Raw genomic sequence first — 16751 nt, 5'->3', positions numbered from 1 at the left:
TGGGTACAAAACCCTGTTAAGCACCAAAAAGGAAAACACACGCAAAACAACAAACAATCACTGACAAGGACATGAGGGGAACCAAAGGGTTAAATACACCACATGTAATGAATGGGATTGGAACCAGGTGTGTAGACAAGACAAAACCAATGGAAAATGAAAAATAGATCAATGATGGCTAGAAGACCGGAGACATCGACCGCCGAGCACCACCCGAACAAGGAGGGGCAATGACTTCGGCAGAAGTCGTGACAGCAGAATAAAAGTGAAGACATCAAAACTATGAATTAACACATATGGAATCATGTAGTAACCAAAAAAGTGTTAAAGAAATCTAAATATATTTGAGATTCTTCAAAGTAGCCACCCTTTGCCTTGATGACAGCTTTGCACACTCTTGGCATTCTCTCAACCAGCTTCATGAGGTAGTCACCTGGAATGCATTTCAATGAACAGGTGTGCCTTGTTTTTGTTTTTTTACCTTTATTTAACTAGGCAAGTCAGTTAAGAACAGATTATTGTGTTGTGCTGTGTTGTGACAAGGGAGGGGTGGTATACAGAAGATAGCCCTATTTGGTAAAAGACCAAGTCCATATTATAACAATAACAGCTCAAATAAGCAAAGAGAATGACAGTCCATCATTACTTTAAGACATGAAGGTCAGTCAATCCGGAAAATGTCAAGAACTTTGAAGTTTCTGAAAGTGCAGTCACAAAAACCAACAAGCGCTATGATGAAACTGGCTCTCATGAGGACCGCCACAGGAATGGAAGACCCAGAGTTACCTCTGCTGCAGCGGATAAGTTCATTAGAGTTATCAGCTTCAGAAATTGCAGCCCAAATAAATGCTTCACAGAGTTCAAGTAACAAACACATCTCAACATCAACTGTTCAGAGGAGACTGCGTTAATCAGGCCTTCATGGTCGAATTGCTGCAAAGAAACCACTACTAAAGGACACCAATAATAAGAAGAGACTTGCTTGGGCCAAGAAACACAAGCAATGGACATTAGACCGGTGGAAATCTGTCCTTTGGTCTGATGAGTCCAAAGTTTCGATTTTTTGGTTGCAACCGTCGTGTCTTTGTGAGACACAGAGTAGGCGAACAGATAATCTCTGCATGTGTGGTTCTCACCGTGAAGTATGGAGGAGGAGGTGCGATGGTGTCAGGGTGCTTTGCTTGTGACACTGTCAGTGATTTATTTAGAATCCAAGGCAAACTAAACCAGCATTGCTACCACAGCATTCTGCATCAATATGCCATCACATCTGGTTTGTGGGACTATCATTGGTGGGTCTATCATTTGTTTTTCAACTGGACAATGACCCAAACACACCTCCTGGCTGTGTAAGGGCTATTTGACCAAGAAGGAGAGTGATGGAGTGCTGCATCAGATGACCTAGCCTCCACAATCACCTGACCTCAACCCAATTGAGATGGTTTGGGATGATTGGACCGCAGAGTGGCTACTTTGAAGAATCTCAAATATAACCTATATTTTGATTTGTTTAACACTTTTTTGGTTACTATATAATTCCATATGTGTTACTTCATATTTTTGATGTCTTCACTATTATTCTACAATGTAGAAAATAGTAAAAATAAAGAAAAACCTTTGAATTAGTAGGTGTGTCCAAACTTTTGACTGGTACAGTAAGTATTCACACCCCTGAGTCAATACTTTGTAGAAGTACATTTGACAGTGATTACAGCTGTGAGTCTTTCTGGGTAGGTCTCTAAGAGCTTTCCACACCTGGACTGTGCAACATTTGCCCATTATTCTTTTCAAAATTCTTTAAGCTCTGTCAAACTATTTGTTGATGATTGCTAGACACCATTTTCAGGTCTTGCCATAGATTTTCAAGTAGATTTAAGTGAAAACTGTAACTCGGACACAGGAACATTCACTGTCCTCTTGGTAAGCAACTCCAGTGTCGAATAAGGACAAAAAGTGAATTGCTTTGCCAATTTTTTGGCAGATTACTTTATTGCCTTGTTGCAAACAGGATGCATGTTTTGGAATATGTTCTGTACAGGCTTCCTTCTTTTCACTCTGTGAATTAGGTTAGCGTTGTGGAGTAACTGCAATTTTGTTGATCTATCTTCAGTTTTCTCCAATCACAGCCATTAAACTCTGTAACTGTTTTAGTCACCATTGGCCTCATGGTGAAATCCCTGAGCAGTTCCCTTCCTCTCCGGCAATGGAGTTAGGAAATTGGAAAACCTCCCTGGTCTTTGTGGTTGAATCTGTGTCTGACATTCACTACTCGACTGAGGGACCTTACAGATAATTGTATGCGCAGGATGCAGAGATGAGGTAGTCATTCAAAAGTCATGTTAAACACTGTTATTATTAGTCCATGCAACTTATTATGTGACTTGTTAAGCAAATGTGTACTCTTGAACCTATTTAGACTTGCCATAACAAAGGGGTTGAATACAGCTTTAAATGTTTAATTAACTTGCAAAAATCATAATTCCACTTTGACATTATGGGGTATTGTGTGTAGGCCAGTGAATTTTTTATTTCTTATTTCAGGCTGTAACACAACAGAATTTAGAAAAAATCAAGGGGTGTGAGTACTTTATGGCCAAATTAATCATCATCTTGTTGTTTGTCCGGGGATCCAATGCAACATCCTTGACTTGGGCCCTGAGGGACCAGACAGACATACTGTCTATGGGTTTCACTGAATAGTGATTATGACCCTTAACAGTGCCATACTGCACTGGGCTAAGTGTACTGTACTAAGAATAGCCCCACTGTCAAAGTACAATAGTGGAGGTTATTATACCATGCCAGGGTCAAGGAGAGGCTTCCTAAAAGAGAGTCTGTAGGCCAACTCACTGCTGCTACTCCAACCTCAGGTTGTAAAAGGCTTGACTTTGGCTGTGACTTGTTTACATCTTCATAAAGGCAGAACAACCAAGACTGAATATCTATTTGGTTTTGGTTGATTGATTACTTTGTCAACACGTTGGTTTGCAGATTGATCAATGGAAGGTTGAGAAAACCAGAGGATTTTGACAGAATCACTTTTGCGATAAAAAAATAATATATTGTCTTTCTTTGGATGAATAACACAATGTGGAAATGGAAAGGTAACCTTATAGAATATCATTTCTATACGGTTCACAATGCTGTTGATAGTTTATTTGTCTTTAGTGTGTATGTCAGCCTTCATTTATAGGACTCACGTGAGGCAGGATGTCCAGACAGAATTTCCAGCTATGAGACACGTAAAGGTAACAGGCATCTAGACCTCCACCAATGGACTGTATGTATGGTATCATTTTAAAGCCTTGAGCTCCCTCTTCTGGTTCAAATAGCAGCAGCATCTTGCTCCAAGACATGTTTCTCATCCTCCAGTCTATGGACCCGTGCCAGTTTGTGAAATGTTTTAATGATACTAAGGGACGGATCGAAATTTACAGAATGGTTACCTGGAGGAAAATGCTTTTTCAATTTTAGTCAAGTGGAGGGTTTCGTATTTTTTAAATCTAGTCCAATGGAGGGTCATGTAATTTGTTATTGATGAAATTGAGATATTTTTGTTTTATAATTTTAAATATGTTTTGGAATTAGTTGCTTATTAGGCTATATATCGATGTGTTCCCGATGCCACCCCTCATTTCTGATACTCCGCTGGGCGCTCAATATGATGTGTGCCTATTGGCTATTTAGTGTGGTCTCTATCAAATTATCCATGACCTTGTCACGCCCTGACCCGAGAGACTTTTTATGTCTCTATTTAGGTTTGGTCAGGGTGTGATTTGGGTGGGCATTTTATGTCCCTTTTTCTACTTGTTTGCATTTCTTTGTTTTGGCCGGGTGTAGTTCTCAATCAGGGACAGCTGTCTATCATTGTCACTGATTGGAAGCCATACTTAGGCAGCCTGTTTTGCTTTGGGGTTTTGTGGGTAGTTGTTTTCTGTCTTGTGTGTTCACCTGGCAGAATTGTTGGCTTTCGTTTTCTTGTTTTAGTTAAAGTGTCATTAAAGTTAATATGAGCACTTACCATGCTGCATCTTGGTCCCCTCTGTCAGACGATCGTTACAGAACTACCCACCACAACTGGATCAAGCAGCGTGCTCGTGAGGAGATGGACACCTGGTCTCACCAGGAGTGGATTGGGAGGAGAGACTGGACTTGGGGCCAGGTGATCGACAGATATCGGAGCCTACCTGGGAAGAACGAGAGGCAGCCCCCCCCAAAAAAATGTGGGGGGGCACACGGGTAGTTTGGCTGGACCAAGGGTGAGGCCCGAGTCAACTACCCGTGCTTTTTGCGGTAAGCAGGTGCCTGCCTCTCGCACTCTCTCTCCAGTGCGCCTGCCCAGCCCAGTACATCCTGTCTGCTCCCAGAGCCAGGCCTCCTGCATGTCTCCCCAGCCTGGTGAGTCCTGTGCCTGCTCCCAGAGCTAGGCCTCCTGCATGTCTCCCCAGCCTGGTGAGTCCTGTGCCTGCGCCCAGAGCCAGGCCTACTGCAAGTCCCGTCAGTCCGGCGCCGCAAGAGCTGCCCGCCTGTCCGGCGCCGCCAGAGTCGCCCGCCAGTCCAGGGCCCGCGGCGAGGGACCTCTCCAGAGCTGCATCCCGCTCCAGAGCCGCCACCGCGGAGAAATGCCCACCCAGACCCTCCCCTATAGGTTCAGGTTTTGCGGCCGGAGTCCGCACGTTTGGGGGGGGTACTATCACGCCCTGACCTGAGAGAGCCTTTTTATGTCTCTATTTAGGTTTGGTCAGGGTGTGATTTGGGTGGGCATTCTATGTGTTTGCATTTCTTTGTTTTGGCCGGGTGTGGTTCTCAATCAGGGACAGCTGTCTATCGTTGTCGCTGATTGGGAGCCATACTTAGGCAGCCTGTTTTCCTTTGGGGTTTTGTGGGTAGTTGTTTTCTGTCTTGTGTGTTCACCTGGCAGAACTGTTGGCTTTCATTTTCTTGTTTTATTTAAAGTGTCATTAAAGTTAATATGAGCACTTACCATGCTGCATCTTGGTCCCCTCTGTCAGACGATCGTTACAAACCTATAGGCTACGAAGTGCATGCACAGAGCAAAGTAATATTTCTAAGAGCTGCTGGGATGGTGTGAATAAAACTAGGCTGCATTACACACTGCAATGGATATTCCAACCCTGAGCCCCGGCCTGCTCTGCTCTTGCTGATGAAAACCGTTTTTGTGTTGCCTGCTGAACGAACCCTACGGTCGCAGTTCAGGAAGAGAGTCAAAGGCTCTTTGACTAACTTTTGGTTAGGCCCAGACTTGTGTGCGGACTAGCCTATAGCCTTTGTTACTATAATTGATGTTATTAAAAACAATGTTTCTTATGTATTCATCAGAGTTATTGACGTCACAATAAGCCAAATTTGAGTAACTTTGTGCTGAAACTTGAAGCAGCAGCTGCTTCAAAATCAATCAAATGGGCAGCTCATGGTGCGGAAAAAGAAAGCAAATTCGAGTAGGCATTCATTTCAACTTCTTAATTTTAATTAGACTTTACTAACAACAAGAGGGATTTGTGTTGGAGCTTATTTCTTCCTATTTAAGAAATAAGAGGGAGGTCTACAAAATTAGGCTACAGGCTGCTATATCCATATATTTGGAGGTCAATTCATCCACCCACCATGCACTCTTTAAAAAGTATACCTCTTTGACAGTGACGGGCTGTTAAGTTAAAATCAAGACTCGAGTTTAGAGGGTATAAGAGGGTATGCCATAGGCCTACCCTTCATTAAAGAAAATGGCAAAAAGTACAGGCCTATGCTTTGTTACCTTAAGATTTTTAACAAAATGGAACCTATTATATAAAGTGATATTTAACAGCACTGTGGTCCGCGATGCTTTATGCTAGAAACAAGCTATACAGTACCTGGGAAAAACGCGACTCTGATGCATTTGGGGATATCATTGTTTTGTTTCTTTGACATTCAGAGTCTGAGCTACAACCTTCTATAGCCAAGGAGACAAAACATTGTCTTTGCTTGGGAAGTAATCAATTCTGCCATTATAAATTGATTAAGCTATTCACTTTCTGTACAATCGAAGATTTTTAAACCCAGACAGCTTTTGGGGAAACCCTTGTGACCTTCTCTCGTTGCATTAAGACACGGAAGAAGAGTAGCCAGCAGTTAAAGCTTACATTTTTTCAGTGTTGGTAGGCCTACTCTGTGTGGGGTGGAAAGATAGGCTTGTTCTGTCTGGGGTGGAACGGTAGGTCTACTCTGTCTGGGGTGAAAAGGTAGGCCTAATTTTAAGTACTATGCTCAGATTCCTAATACAGCCTGTCTCAGATTTAATGATTTGCAAACGGGGACAGTTTCATTGCAAACAAGACACACTGATTTGGCATTACAGAAATATGCTAAGATTAACATAGGCCTTGGTACATTATTATTATTAGCCTGCAATTTCTGTAATTTGTGTGGTATTAAAAAAGATTCTGCTAATATGTACAATTACGTAGAATTGCATGAAATGTTCATTTTAAAAAACATTCTCTGACCACAGTGATCTGCAAATCCAAAACCTTCTGGCCCGCAGCCCTGTGCTCTATAAAAACTATGCGTTGCCATCCAATGCTTACAAGGCGAATAACAGTTTCTACAACTGCATATCTATCCTCTGGTCTGTCCAAGAAGTGAGGATAAACGGTAAGCATGTTCTACCTTATTGTTTCATTTCACCACATGACCAAAATTATGTGGACACCTGCTGGTCGAACATCTGATTCCAAAAATCATGGCCATTAATAAGGAGTTGGTCCCCCCTTTGCTGCTATAATAGTCTTGAGTCTTCTGGGAAGGCTTTCCACTAGATGTTGGAACATTGCTGCTGGTCGGGTACTGATGTTGGGGTCGGGCACTGATGTTGGGCGATTAGGCTTGGCTCGCAGTCGGCATTCCATATCCACCCAAAGGTGTTTGATGGGGTCAGTGCTCTGTGCAGGCCAGTCAAGTTCTTCCACACTGATCTTGACAAACTATTTCTGTATGGACCTCGCTTTGTGCACGGGCACATTGTCATGCTGAAACAGGAAATGGTCTTCCCCAAACTGTTGCCACAAAGTTGGAAGCACAGAATCGTCTAGAATGTCATTGTATGCTCTAGCATTAAGATTTCCCTTCACTGGAACTAAGAGGCCTAGCCCGAACCATGAAAAACAGCCACCAAACTTTACAGTTTCCACTATGCAATGGGGAAGGTAGCGTTCTCCTGGTATCCACCAAACTCAGATTCATCCCTTGGACTGCCAGATGGTGAACCGTGATTCATCACTCCTGAGAATGCGTTTCCACTGCTCCAGAGTCCAATGGCGGCGAGCTTTACACCGTCCAGCCGACGCTTGGCATTGCGCATGATGATCTTAGGCTTGTGTGCGGCTGCTCGGCCATGGAAACCCATTTCATGAAGCTCCCGACGAACAGTTATTGTGCAGACGTTGCTTCCAGAGGCAGTTTGGAACTCAGTAGTGAGTGTTGCAACTGAGGACAGATGTTTTTTACACGCTATGTGCTTCAGCACTCGGTGGTCCCGTTCTGTGAGCTTGAGTGGCCTACCACTTTCTGCTAGATGTTTCCACTTCACAATAACAGCACGTACAGTTGACCAGGGTAGAAATATGACAAACTGACTTGTGCCACGTTGAAAGTCACTGAGCTCTCCAGTAAGACCATTCTACTGCCAATGTTTGTCTATGAAGATTGCATGGCTGTGTGCTCGATTTTATACACCTGTCAGCAACGGGTGAGGCTGAAGTAGCCAAATCCACTAATTTGAAGGGGTGTCCACATACCTTTGGCCATGTAGTGTATTATTTTGGGTATAGGGGAGTCACTTTTTCTTTTGCAAGCGTTCATGGGAGGGTTTATGTAAAATATTTCAGAGGTCCGATATTCTAACCCTTATTATAAATAACGTTTACTCCCTAATTGAGTCAGTTATTCAAAGCTAGGTTTAATATAGGAGGAAAAGCCATATCTTGCCGGTCCCAGACACACAAGGGACAGCATGGCCAGTTCCTGGAACGAACAAGGTTGAGAAACACATACTGTTCTAGATGGCGATAGTTGAAACAAAAGGCAATACAATAAAATATTGCCACCATTCATTCAACAAACAAGATGGCAGGTTATATCCTCTGAGTCAGATACAAATGACGCGTTCATAACAACTGGGAGCTTGGAAATCTCCGACTTCCGACTTCAGTTCATTCATAACAACTGGGAGCTCGGTTGTTCTATGAAAAATCGATCTGAATGGTCACCCAACTCGCAATTCCAACTCAGGACCTCGGGCCGCTATCTAGAGCTCCGACTTCCCGACCTGAAGATCCCTGACGTCATTATGTTTTCAGAGTTCCCAGTTCTTTTAAATCCGGCAATAGATAGGCTATGATACAGCCTAACCTACACCTTACCCTCAGCTATTGTTTTTTTGGTGCACATTGTCCCCCCTTCACTTTATGAGTAATACATCTATATGCATATTTACGTCATCTTCATCTTAATTATCCAAAAGCGTTTACTTGAGCCCTGTATTTACTTCAATTTTAAATGGCAGATCCAATAACAAAGTAATTGGGTAATCTAACGTCTGCTTCTAGCTAGTTTTACTACATTGAACCAAATCACTTGAAATCCCACGTTGCTGTTGATTTCATCCTAGAAGAAAAACAATCAAATTCATGAATCCGGCGTTACCTCTGCAGAGCAGACGTGCTGTGTGACGTGGCAGAATGGGCGGAAGGGGTTGTTTGTGTTTTGGTTCTAGTAAAAGGGGAAGTTGCAAGAAGAAAGAAAAAAGGAGGAGACGTGATCGGGGTTGTTGAAATTATTTGTATGTTCAACAATACGTATCTGTCCGCACTGCAACCTTTATTTTGTGTATAGACTCGTGTGTGGTATTCTGTGTTCGTCAACCGCCTGGCACTCAGGTATAGTAAGCAAAATGGTGTGACAAGTTGTAGATTTCAGCTCATTAGTTGTCAACAGGCTAGCTTAGCTAGCTTGATATGCTACATTGGCGTCTGATGAGAAATGCAGAAAATAGGCCGTGGCCCGGATTTGGGTCGGGAAGAGACCTAACAACGGTTTGTCATTTAATCGTTCCGGCCAAAACCGTGTTCGTGATGCTATTTATTGGCTGTTTATCATGTGTGGATATGGGTTCGTCATACGCTTCTGCTCGCTAGTTAGCTTATTGAAAATATAGTAAGCCAGCCAGCTCCATCATCACATTCGCAATCGGACTTGTTTTGCTAACGTTAGCTTGCCACCCAGTCACCTAACTAGCTAACAGTAGCTGCTTAGCAAGGCAGTCGGTAATCAGGGAGTAGGTAGGTAGCACACGTTAGCAATTCAGATTTTGATGTAGCTAGTTAGCTGGCTAGTTACCTGGCTTGCTAATAATCTAGCTAGCAAGCTAACGTTAATTGAGTTAGCATTTTCTTCTATTTGGAAAATGGCGTACTCTCAATTTTCTAGCTAGACACTGTGGCTTCGAAAATAAATCGAAGAGTAGGCCACGTTAGCTATGCTAATTTAGTACATTGTTAGAAGTTTGAACAGTCCATGCTAGCACTGCAGAGATTCATAACAGTGCTGGTTGAGTCACTTCCCACCTCGAAGGCAACAGCCAGTACAAGTACAGGCCGTTGGCATTGCTGTCAGCCTATTGCGCATGTTTACCTTCTAACTAACTTCGCTCTTATATTAGCTATATGTAGGCGAACATATTTACATTGGAAGGCAACACTGCAACGTCCTTGCTGAGTAGTGTTTTCCTCTATGACAAATTGTGTGTGTGTTTTGGAAAGTTTGATGGGTACAAATTCAGCTCCGAGTGGGGATGTTACTGTGTTAATTTCGGTACGAAAGAGTTTGCATGGTTTTGACTGTAAATGCATATGGGAAGTCCAGATCAGAGCCAAATTATTCTGTCTTTTAAAAATATTTCCATAGTATAAAGATTAGGCACACACAACTCTGTCAGTAGCAATGTATGGTGTATTTGATGAGGGAAAATATATTTTAGTGAGCTCACATATCCAGCCATCTCTGATACCATGCACTCAGAGACTGGGCTGGGTCATATTCAATACACAAAATGGGAGAAAACAGTTTAAAACGGGGATATACTATCTGCTTGTCCAGTAAGAAAAGCTTGTATTTGTTTTCTGTTGCACAGTGTTTTGCTATGGTGTGGCCTTATTAATATGCCCCAGCTCTACAGCAAGGTTTGACTGGCACAAGCCATGTTTATTTTGACAACTTGTTTTCAGGGCAGCCTGCCACTCTCAATTGTCTTCAGTAGACAGGATCATCTATTCAGTTTCTACCTCCCTGAGGAAGGGAGGGACATAAAATGTCCAGTTCATTGTGTAGTTCATTCATTCCATCCCAAGATTTCACCATATTTTTAAGGGCTAAGTTGATCTCTTTATCAGGAGAGTCTGGACACGAATATCAAGGTTTTTTTCTCTTTCGAGAAGCATGTCCACTTCCATACTGTCACCTTGACTCACTTACGGAGGATATAGGCCAGGGTTAAACTACATGTCAAAACAACTTTACGACAACATCCATATCTCTACTTCAAATCCTCTTTATCGTTACCACACCTGACATAACCCTAGTGAAAAACATCATCAGGGTTGTGAATAATTGTTCCTTTATTCCTTCTCTCTACCGCCGCCTCCAGCTGAAGCCCTGACAGCATAGTCAGACGTGCGGGACAAACACTGACCGGGGGAACTGACTAGGCCATGGCCAACAGGGGAGGAGCTACGAGACCCAACGGGTCTAACGCTGGTAACAAGATCTGCCAGTTCAAGCTGGTACTTCTGGGGGAGTCGGCGGTGGGCAAGTCCAGCCTGGTGCTTCGCTTCGTCAAGGGACAGTTCCACGAGTTCCAGGAGAGCACCATTGGAGGTGACCATCACTCATTTATGCACTTAGGCCAGGAACAGAAAAGTATCTATAGCCTCTTCTACAAGTCTCTATCCCTTCAGTGTTATAAGATCTGTAGGAACCGGTTACGGAAGGAACCTCAGACTTGCAGATAATGGAGCAATAGGGACTATGGGTTGTTGTTGGGTCTGGGCTGTAGTTATTTATCCCTTCATTCATATTGTTGAATGTGTTTAGTGAGGTGTCCTGCTCTAATGCTTTTTAAAGTTCACGTCAATTATGTATTTGACAACTCTCTTCTCTCCTCCCCAGCGGCCTTCCTGACCCAGACAGTGTGTCTAGACGACACGACGGTGAAGTTTGAGATCTGGGACACGGCAGGACAGGAGCGCTACCACAGCCTGGCGCCCATGTATTACAGAGGGGCGCAGGCCGCCATCGTGGTCTACGACATCACAAATGAGGCAAGTAGCATCATCTTGATAGATTATATAACAGTGCAAACAACCTTCCTTTGTAAAAATGATAATTTATCTCACATGTTTGGATATGTGGTCACACTGGTGATCCCTTCACGTGGGATTATTCACATATATTGGAAGTTGGCCTAGGGCTCTGCTCCATTGAAGAAAAGGTATTCCAAATTGAAGGTGAAGTGTTTTTAACATCACCATTTCCCTGGTACCATGTCTCTTGTCTCAGGAGTCATTTGCACGGGCCAGGAACTGGGTGAAAGAGCTGCAGAGACAAGCCAGCCCCAACATTGTCATCGCCCTGTCTGGCAACAAAGCTGACCTCGCCAGCAAGAGAGCCGTGGACTTCCAGGTGAGTCCTCCAAACACCTGTACCTGTCTGGTGTCACGAGAACACACCAGTGTGTGTCTGCGTTTGACAGGCAGTGACTGTCTCTGACATGGTTGTTTTTCCCAGGATGCCCAGTCATATGCAGACGACAACAGCTTGCTCTTCATGGAGACGTCGGCCAAGACGTCTATGAATGTGAACGAGATATTCATGGCTATTGGTAGGTTCCTCTCACCCCGTGACAAACATCACTTACTGATGTGTAATTGGATAGGGCCCTGCACACTCAAATACTCACTAAATACATACTTAGACAAGTATCAAGGAAATGTGAACTAGCAGGATGTTTTGATCAAGCGATCCTCATCAGTAGCTGGTGTTTGAAGTTTTTTTGTTTGTTTTTCTTCCATCCTCTAGCAAAAAGATTGCCCAAGAGCGAGCCTGCGGCCACTGGAGCTAACAGCGGGCGGAACAGGGGCGTCGACCTAACGGAAGCCGCCCAGCCAACTAAGGCCCCCTGCTGCAGTACTTAAAGTGAAATCCGTTCCCCCCCCCACACTGCAGTAACTAATGTGATGACCCTGCCCGCCCGCCCAAAACTCTCTGATCTGCAGCAATGAAAAAAGATGCCCTTTGAACCCCCTTCCCATCCTACCCTTCTCCTCCTCTCTGCAGTAACTAATGCAAAGCAACGCCCTCATCTATAGTTCTCTCAACGACGCCCCGCCCCTCCCTCTCCCCTACTGGTTCTGCTGTTACTAATTGAGACACCTCCCACCTTCCTCCTTTTTTTCTGAAATTAGTGCCCGCCTTCCCTACCTCATTCTTCCTGACTATTGGCAAGCAGCAGGACTAAGGGGTGGGGCAACTCTGATGGTGGTCTCATCTCCTGGGATAGCTACAGACTATCGCTCTGTCTTTCTAACACAATCTCTGTCCTTTCTGTTTGTTTTTTGGTTTTGTTTAGTTTTTTTTATAGTGGGAATTATGGATGCATGTATCACTACAAGGCCTAACTTGATGATGAGAAAAAAATCTGTGTTAACTTTATTCAGTGGCACAAAAAATATATATTTGAGAGGGAGAGAGGCTCCAAAGGTTTGCGAGGGCAAATTCTAAAGTCTAAAGAAAAGACTGTTTAGCAGTGGTCTTGGGTTCCTTCTAGTTTCTCTCTGTTCTATGTCTATCCTCAATCTGTCTCTTCAGTAACGTATTCATATGCTTTGCCCACTAAACCTTTAGTAGCGCTAGTATAGAGTTTCTCCCTTCTCTCTCTCTTTGTCCCAACCCAGGGCCTTGCCTGCTTCTAATGCTCAGCCCCAAATCAAACCCTAACCCCTTAGGTACTTCATGTAGGTCTGAGAGGATTTCAGGTCTAAACAATCGGGTGAACATTCCACCTAGCCTATCAGAGGGCAAGTTGGAGCGATCCCCATAATGCTCACACCTATTCAATTCTCTCAGGTCTACCTAAGGGGTTAGAGGGCAATTTGGGATTGGGCATAGCTGTCCTAGTGGCATTGTGCAATGGTTCACAGTATTGGCTCTGTGATTTCTTCAGTGTCTGCAAGGACCTTCACACTGCAAAGCAAAGCAACCTGCCTCAACACCCTCCCCAACCCTACCTGCTATCACCACCTTACCCCCACCAACCCTACCTGCTATCACTTCCTTACCCTTCCCAACCCTACCTGCTATCACCACATTACCCCCACCAACCCTACCTGCTATCACTTCCTTACCCTTCCCAACCCTACCTGCTATCACCACCTTACCCCCGCCAACCCTACCTGCTATCACCACCTTACCCCCGCCAACCCTACCTGCTATCACTTCCTTACCCCCGCCAACCCTACCTGCTATCACCACATTACCCCCGCCAACCCTACCTGCTATCACCACATTACCCCCACCAACCCTACCTGCTATCCCCTTCCCAACCCTACCTGCTATCACCACCTTACCCCCCACCAACCCTTCCTGCTATCCCTCCCCCAACTCCCCCCAACCCTTCCTGCTATCCCTCCCCCCCAACCCTTCCTGCTATCCCTCCCACCAACCCTACCTGCTATACCCCCACCAACCCTACCTGCTATCACTTCCTTACCCTTCCCAACCCTACCTGCTATCCCCACCTTACCCCCCCAACCCTACCTGGTATCCCCCCCACCAACCCTACCTGCTATCCCCACCTTACCCCCCCAACCCTACCTGCTATACCCCCACCCAACCCTACCTGCTATCACCACAGTATGGCATCGGGCCTCTGAGACTTCACAGGTTACACCACACCTTACCCCCCCGCCCACTGAATGCCAAGCCTCCAGAGCCCTTTCTCCTGACCTGATGGTCTCTCTGAGGGAGGGTTACATCCTGATCCATACTGGTTACAATGTCAGCTGATGTTCATTACGTCTCAACATGTAATGGATGAGATTAGGTCATGGTTCAGGTTATGAGGCCTGTCCAGGTGTAAACAAGATGCTGGCTGGAAGGCAGCTGTTTTCCACTTGGAGAGACAGGGGAGCATGATGACATGACCTCTGTAGGTGTTGAGACAGGGGAGCATGATGACATGACCTCTGTAGGTGTTGAGACAGGGGAGCATGATGACATGACCTCTGTAGGTGTTGAGACAGGGGAGCATGATGACATGACCTCTGTAGGTGTTGAGACAGGGGAGCATGATGACATGACCTCTGTAGGTGTTGAGACAGGGGAGCATGATGACATGACCTCTGTAGGTGTTGAGACAGGGGAGCATGATGACATGACCTCTGTAGGTGTTGAGACAGGGGAGCATGATGACGTGACCTCTAGGTGTTGAGAGAGGGGAACATGGTGAGCTGACCTCTAGGTGTTGAGAGAAGGGAACATGGTGAGGTGACCTCTAGGTGTTGAGAGAAGGGAACATGGTGAGGTGACCTCTAGGTGTTGAGAGAAGGGAACATGGTGAGGTGACCTCTAGGTGTTGAGAGAGGGGAACATGGTGAGGTGACCTCTAGGTGTTGAGAGAAGGGAACATGGTGAGGTGACCCCTAGGTGTTGAGAGAAGGGAACATGGTGAGGTGACCTCTAGGTGTTGAGAGAGGGGAACATGGTGAGGTGACCTCTAGGTGTTGAGAGAGGGGAACATGGTGAGGTGACCTCTAGGTGTTGAGAGAAGGGAACATGGTGAGGTGACCTCTAGGTGTTGAGAGAAGGGAACATGGTGAGGTGACCTCTAGGTGTTGAGAGAGGGGAACATGGTGAGGTGACCTCTAGGTGTTGAGAGAAGGGAACATGGTGAGGTGACCCCTAGGTGTTGAGAGAAGGGAACATGGTGAGGTGACCTCTAGGTGTTGAGAGAGGGGAACATGGTGAGGTGACCTCTAGGTGTTGAGAGAGGGGAACATGGTGAGGTGACCTCTAGGTGTTGAGAGAAGGGAACATGGTGAGGTGACCTCTAGGTGTTGAGAGAAGGGAACATGGTGAGGTGACCCCTAGGTGTTGAGAGAAGGGAACATGGTGAGGTGACCTCTAGGTGTTGAGAGAAGGGAACATGGTGAGGTGACCTCTAGGTGTTGAGAGAAGGGAACATGGTGAGCTGACCTCTAGGTGTTGAGAGAGGGGAACATGGTGAGGTGACCTCTAGGTGTTGAGAGAAGGGAACATGGTGAGGTGACCTCTAGGTGTTGAGAGAGGGGAACATGGTGAGGTGACCTCTAGGTGTTGAGAGCTTCTTCATTAGGAATCAGCTGACACTGTGGCCCTGGGTGTGTCCCAAATGTCACCCTATTCCCCAAATAGTGCACTGCTTTTGACTAAAGCCCTGGTCAAAGGTAGTGCACTATATAGAGAATAGGGTGCCAATTAGGACGTCTCTCTTTGTCATGGTCACTATTCATCCCCTGTTCTTTAGGAAGTGCTGTGTGTGTGGGGGTGTGTGTACACAGAGGGAGACTGGGCTGTTTGGTGATAAAACATCCTCATAGACACAACAAACACAGTCAGATGCAGGTTTATTTCTCCAAACCCTCCCAGATCTAAATAACACACACAAGCTAAAACACGGCTCGCTCACACACATACACTTTTGTGTTATTTTTAAACCCTGGACCTGTTACATACATACATTTATACACACATGCATTTAAACACACATACACACAACCCGTCCTGGTCAATAACTCTGTCCAGGTCTCTTCCTCATGCCTTGCACTAATGATTCTCATGAATATATCTTGTCATAATTACAGCCAGTGTGATATAAATATATATATATAATATACTGTACATAGGGTGTTGCAATGTAGTGTACTTTTTCCATTTACAGTTGACAGGACTAATGCTTGCTAGGGAGTTGTCTAGATAATCATTAAAAACTGTACAGTTAGCAGAAAACGGCTTCAGTGTGGGTTTGGAGTTGTTTTTTTCCCCACAAAAAATGTTTAAATTATAATCCATGGTGGTCTTTATAAATGTAGTGTTATTAACAAAAAAATACTTTATTTCTCAAGAAAAGCAAAATGTTTCTTTTTTTGGGTTTCTATTTTTTAACATTCTCTCGCATTTCACTCATTTGTGAGTGATCTAAAGCTAGGATGCCCTGTCTAGTACTCCTCATCCCACTAGAACTGAAGTCACACGCAATACACTGTCTGGGTGTTGAATCCCTGTTGAAGCAAAGCGCAAAGGATTTTACAAAATTCACTTTCCGCTTGTCTTATAACGTCTCAGTAAGAATGTAACAACGTTGTGGGAACAATATTAACAACCTTAGTAGGAGAAGAAAGACTGCTCTGTTCTACTGTTGGGGTATTAGCTGGTGGATCATGATCATGATGATGAATAAATGGATTAACTCATAGGGATGTACATTGTATACATTTTTGTTGTTGCTGTGGCCACTTAATTGCAGCCGGGAAAAAAATCAACAAATGCAAGCATTTTACAGTACTGTTAAATAATAATATGTGTGGAGTAGGATACTTGTTAGCTAAGAGGAGGGTGGTTCCTATTTTTTGTGGTTCTAAGATTGTTTTCAACGGTTCTAGATG

General features: G+C 44.6%; 1 protein-coding gene across 3 annotated transcripts; it reads left to right on the top strand.

Moving 5' to 3' along the window:
• Positions 1-8729: 8729 nt before the first annotated feature.
• On the top strand, positions 8730-16561 carry LOC106570504 (ras-related protein Rab-5A). 3 transcript variants are annotated; one of them, XM_014142910.2, is made up of 6 exons: positions 8730-8933; positions 10700-10929; positions 11221-11372; positions 11611-11733; positions 11839-11932; positions 12130-16561. In XM_014142910.2, exons 2-6 carry the CDS (start codon positions 10764-10766, stop codon positions 12243-12245), a joined length of 651 nt encoding a protein of 216 aa, XP_013998385.1. In that variant the 5' UTR covers positions 8730-8933; positions 10700-10763; the 3' UTR covers positions 12246-16561. The 3 variants fall into 3 exon arrangements, with proteins under 3 accessions (XP_013998385.1, XP_013998386.1, XP_013998387.1); XM_014142911.2 differs by having other exon boundaries at positions 8734-8836; XM_014142912.2 differs by having other exon boundaries at positions 8758-9089.
• Positions 16562-16751: the final 190 nt, after the last annotated feature.

The sequence above is a fragment of the Salmo salar genome, chromosome ssa14, assembly GCF_905237065.1.
Source record: "Salmo salar chromosome ssa14, Ssal_v3.1, whole genome shotgun sequence".
Lineage (NCBI taxonomy): Eukaryota > Metazoa > Chordata > Actinopteri > Salmoniformes > Salmonidae > Salmo > Salmo salar.
The sequence above is the reverse complement of the archived record's forward strand: the minus strand, read 5'-3'. Positions and strand labels throughout refer to the sequence as shown.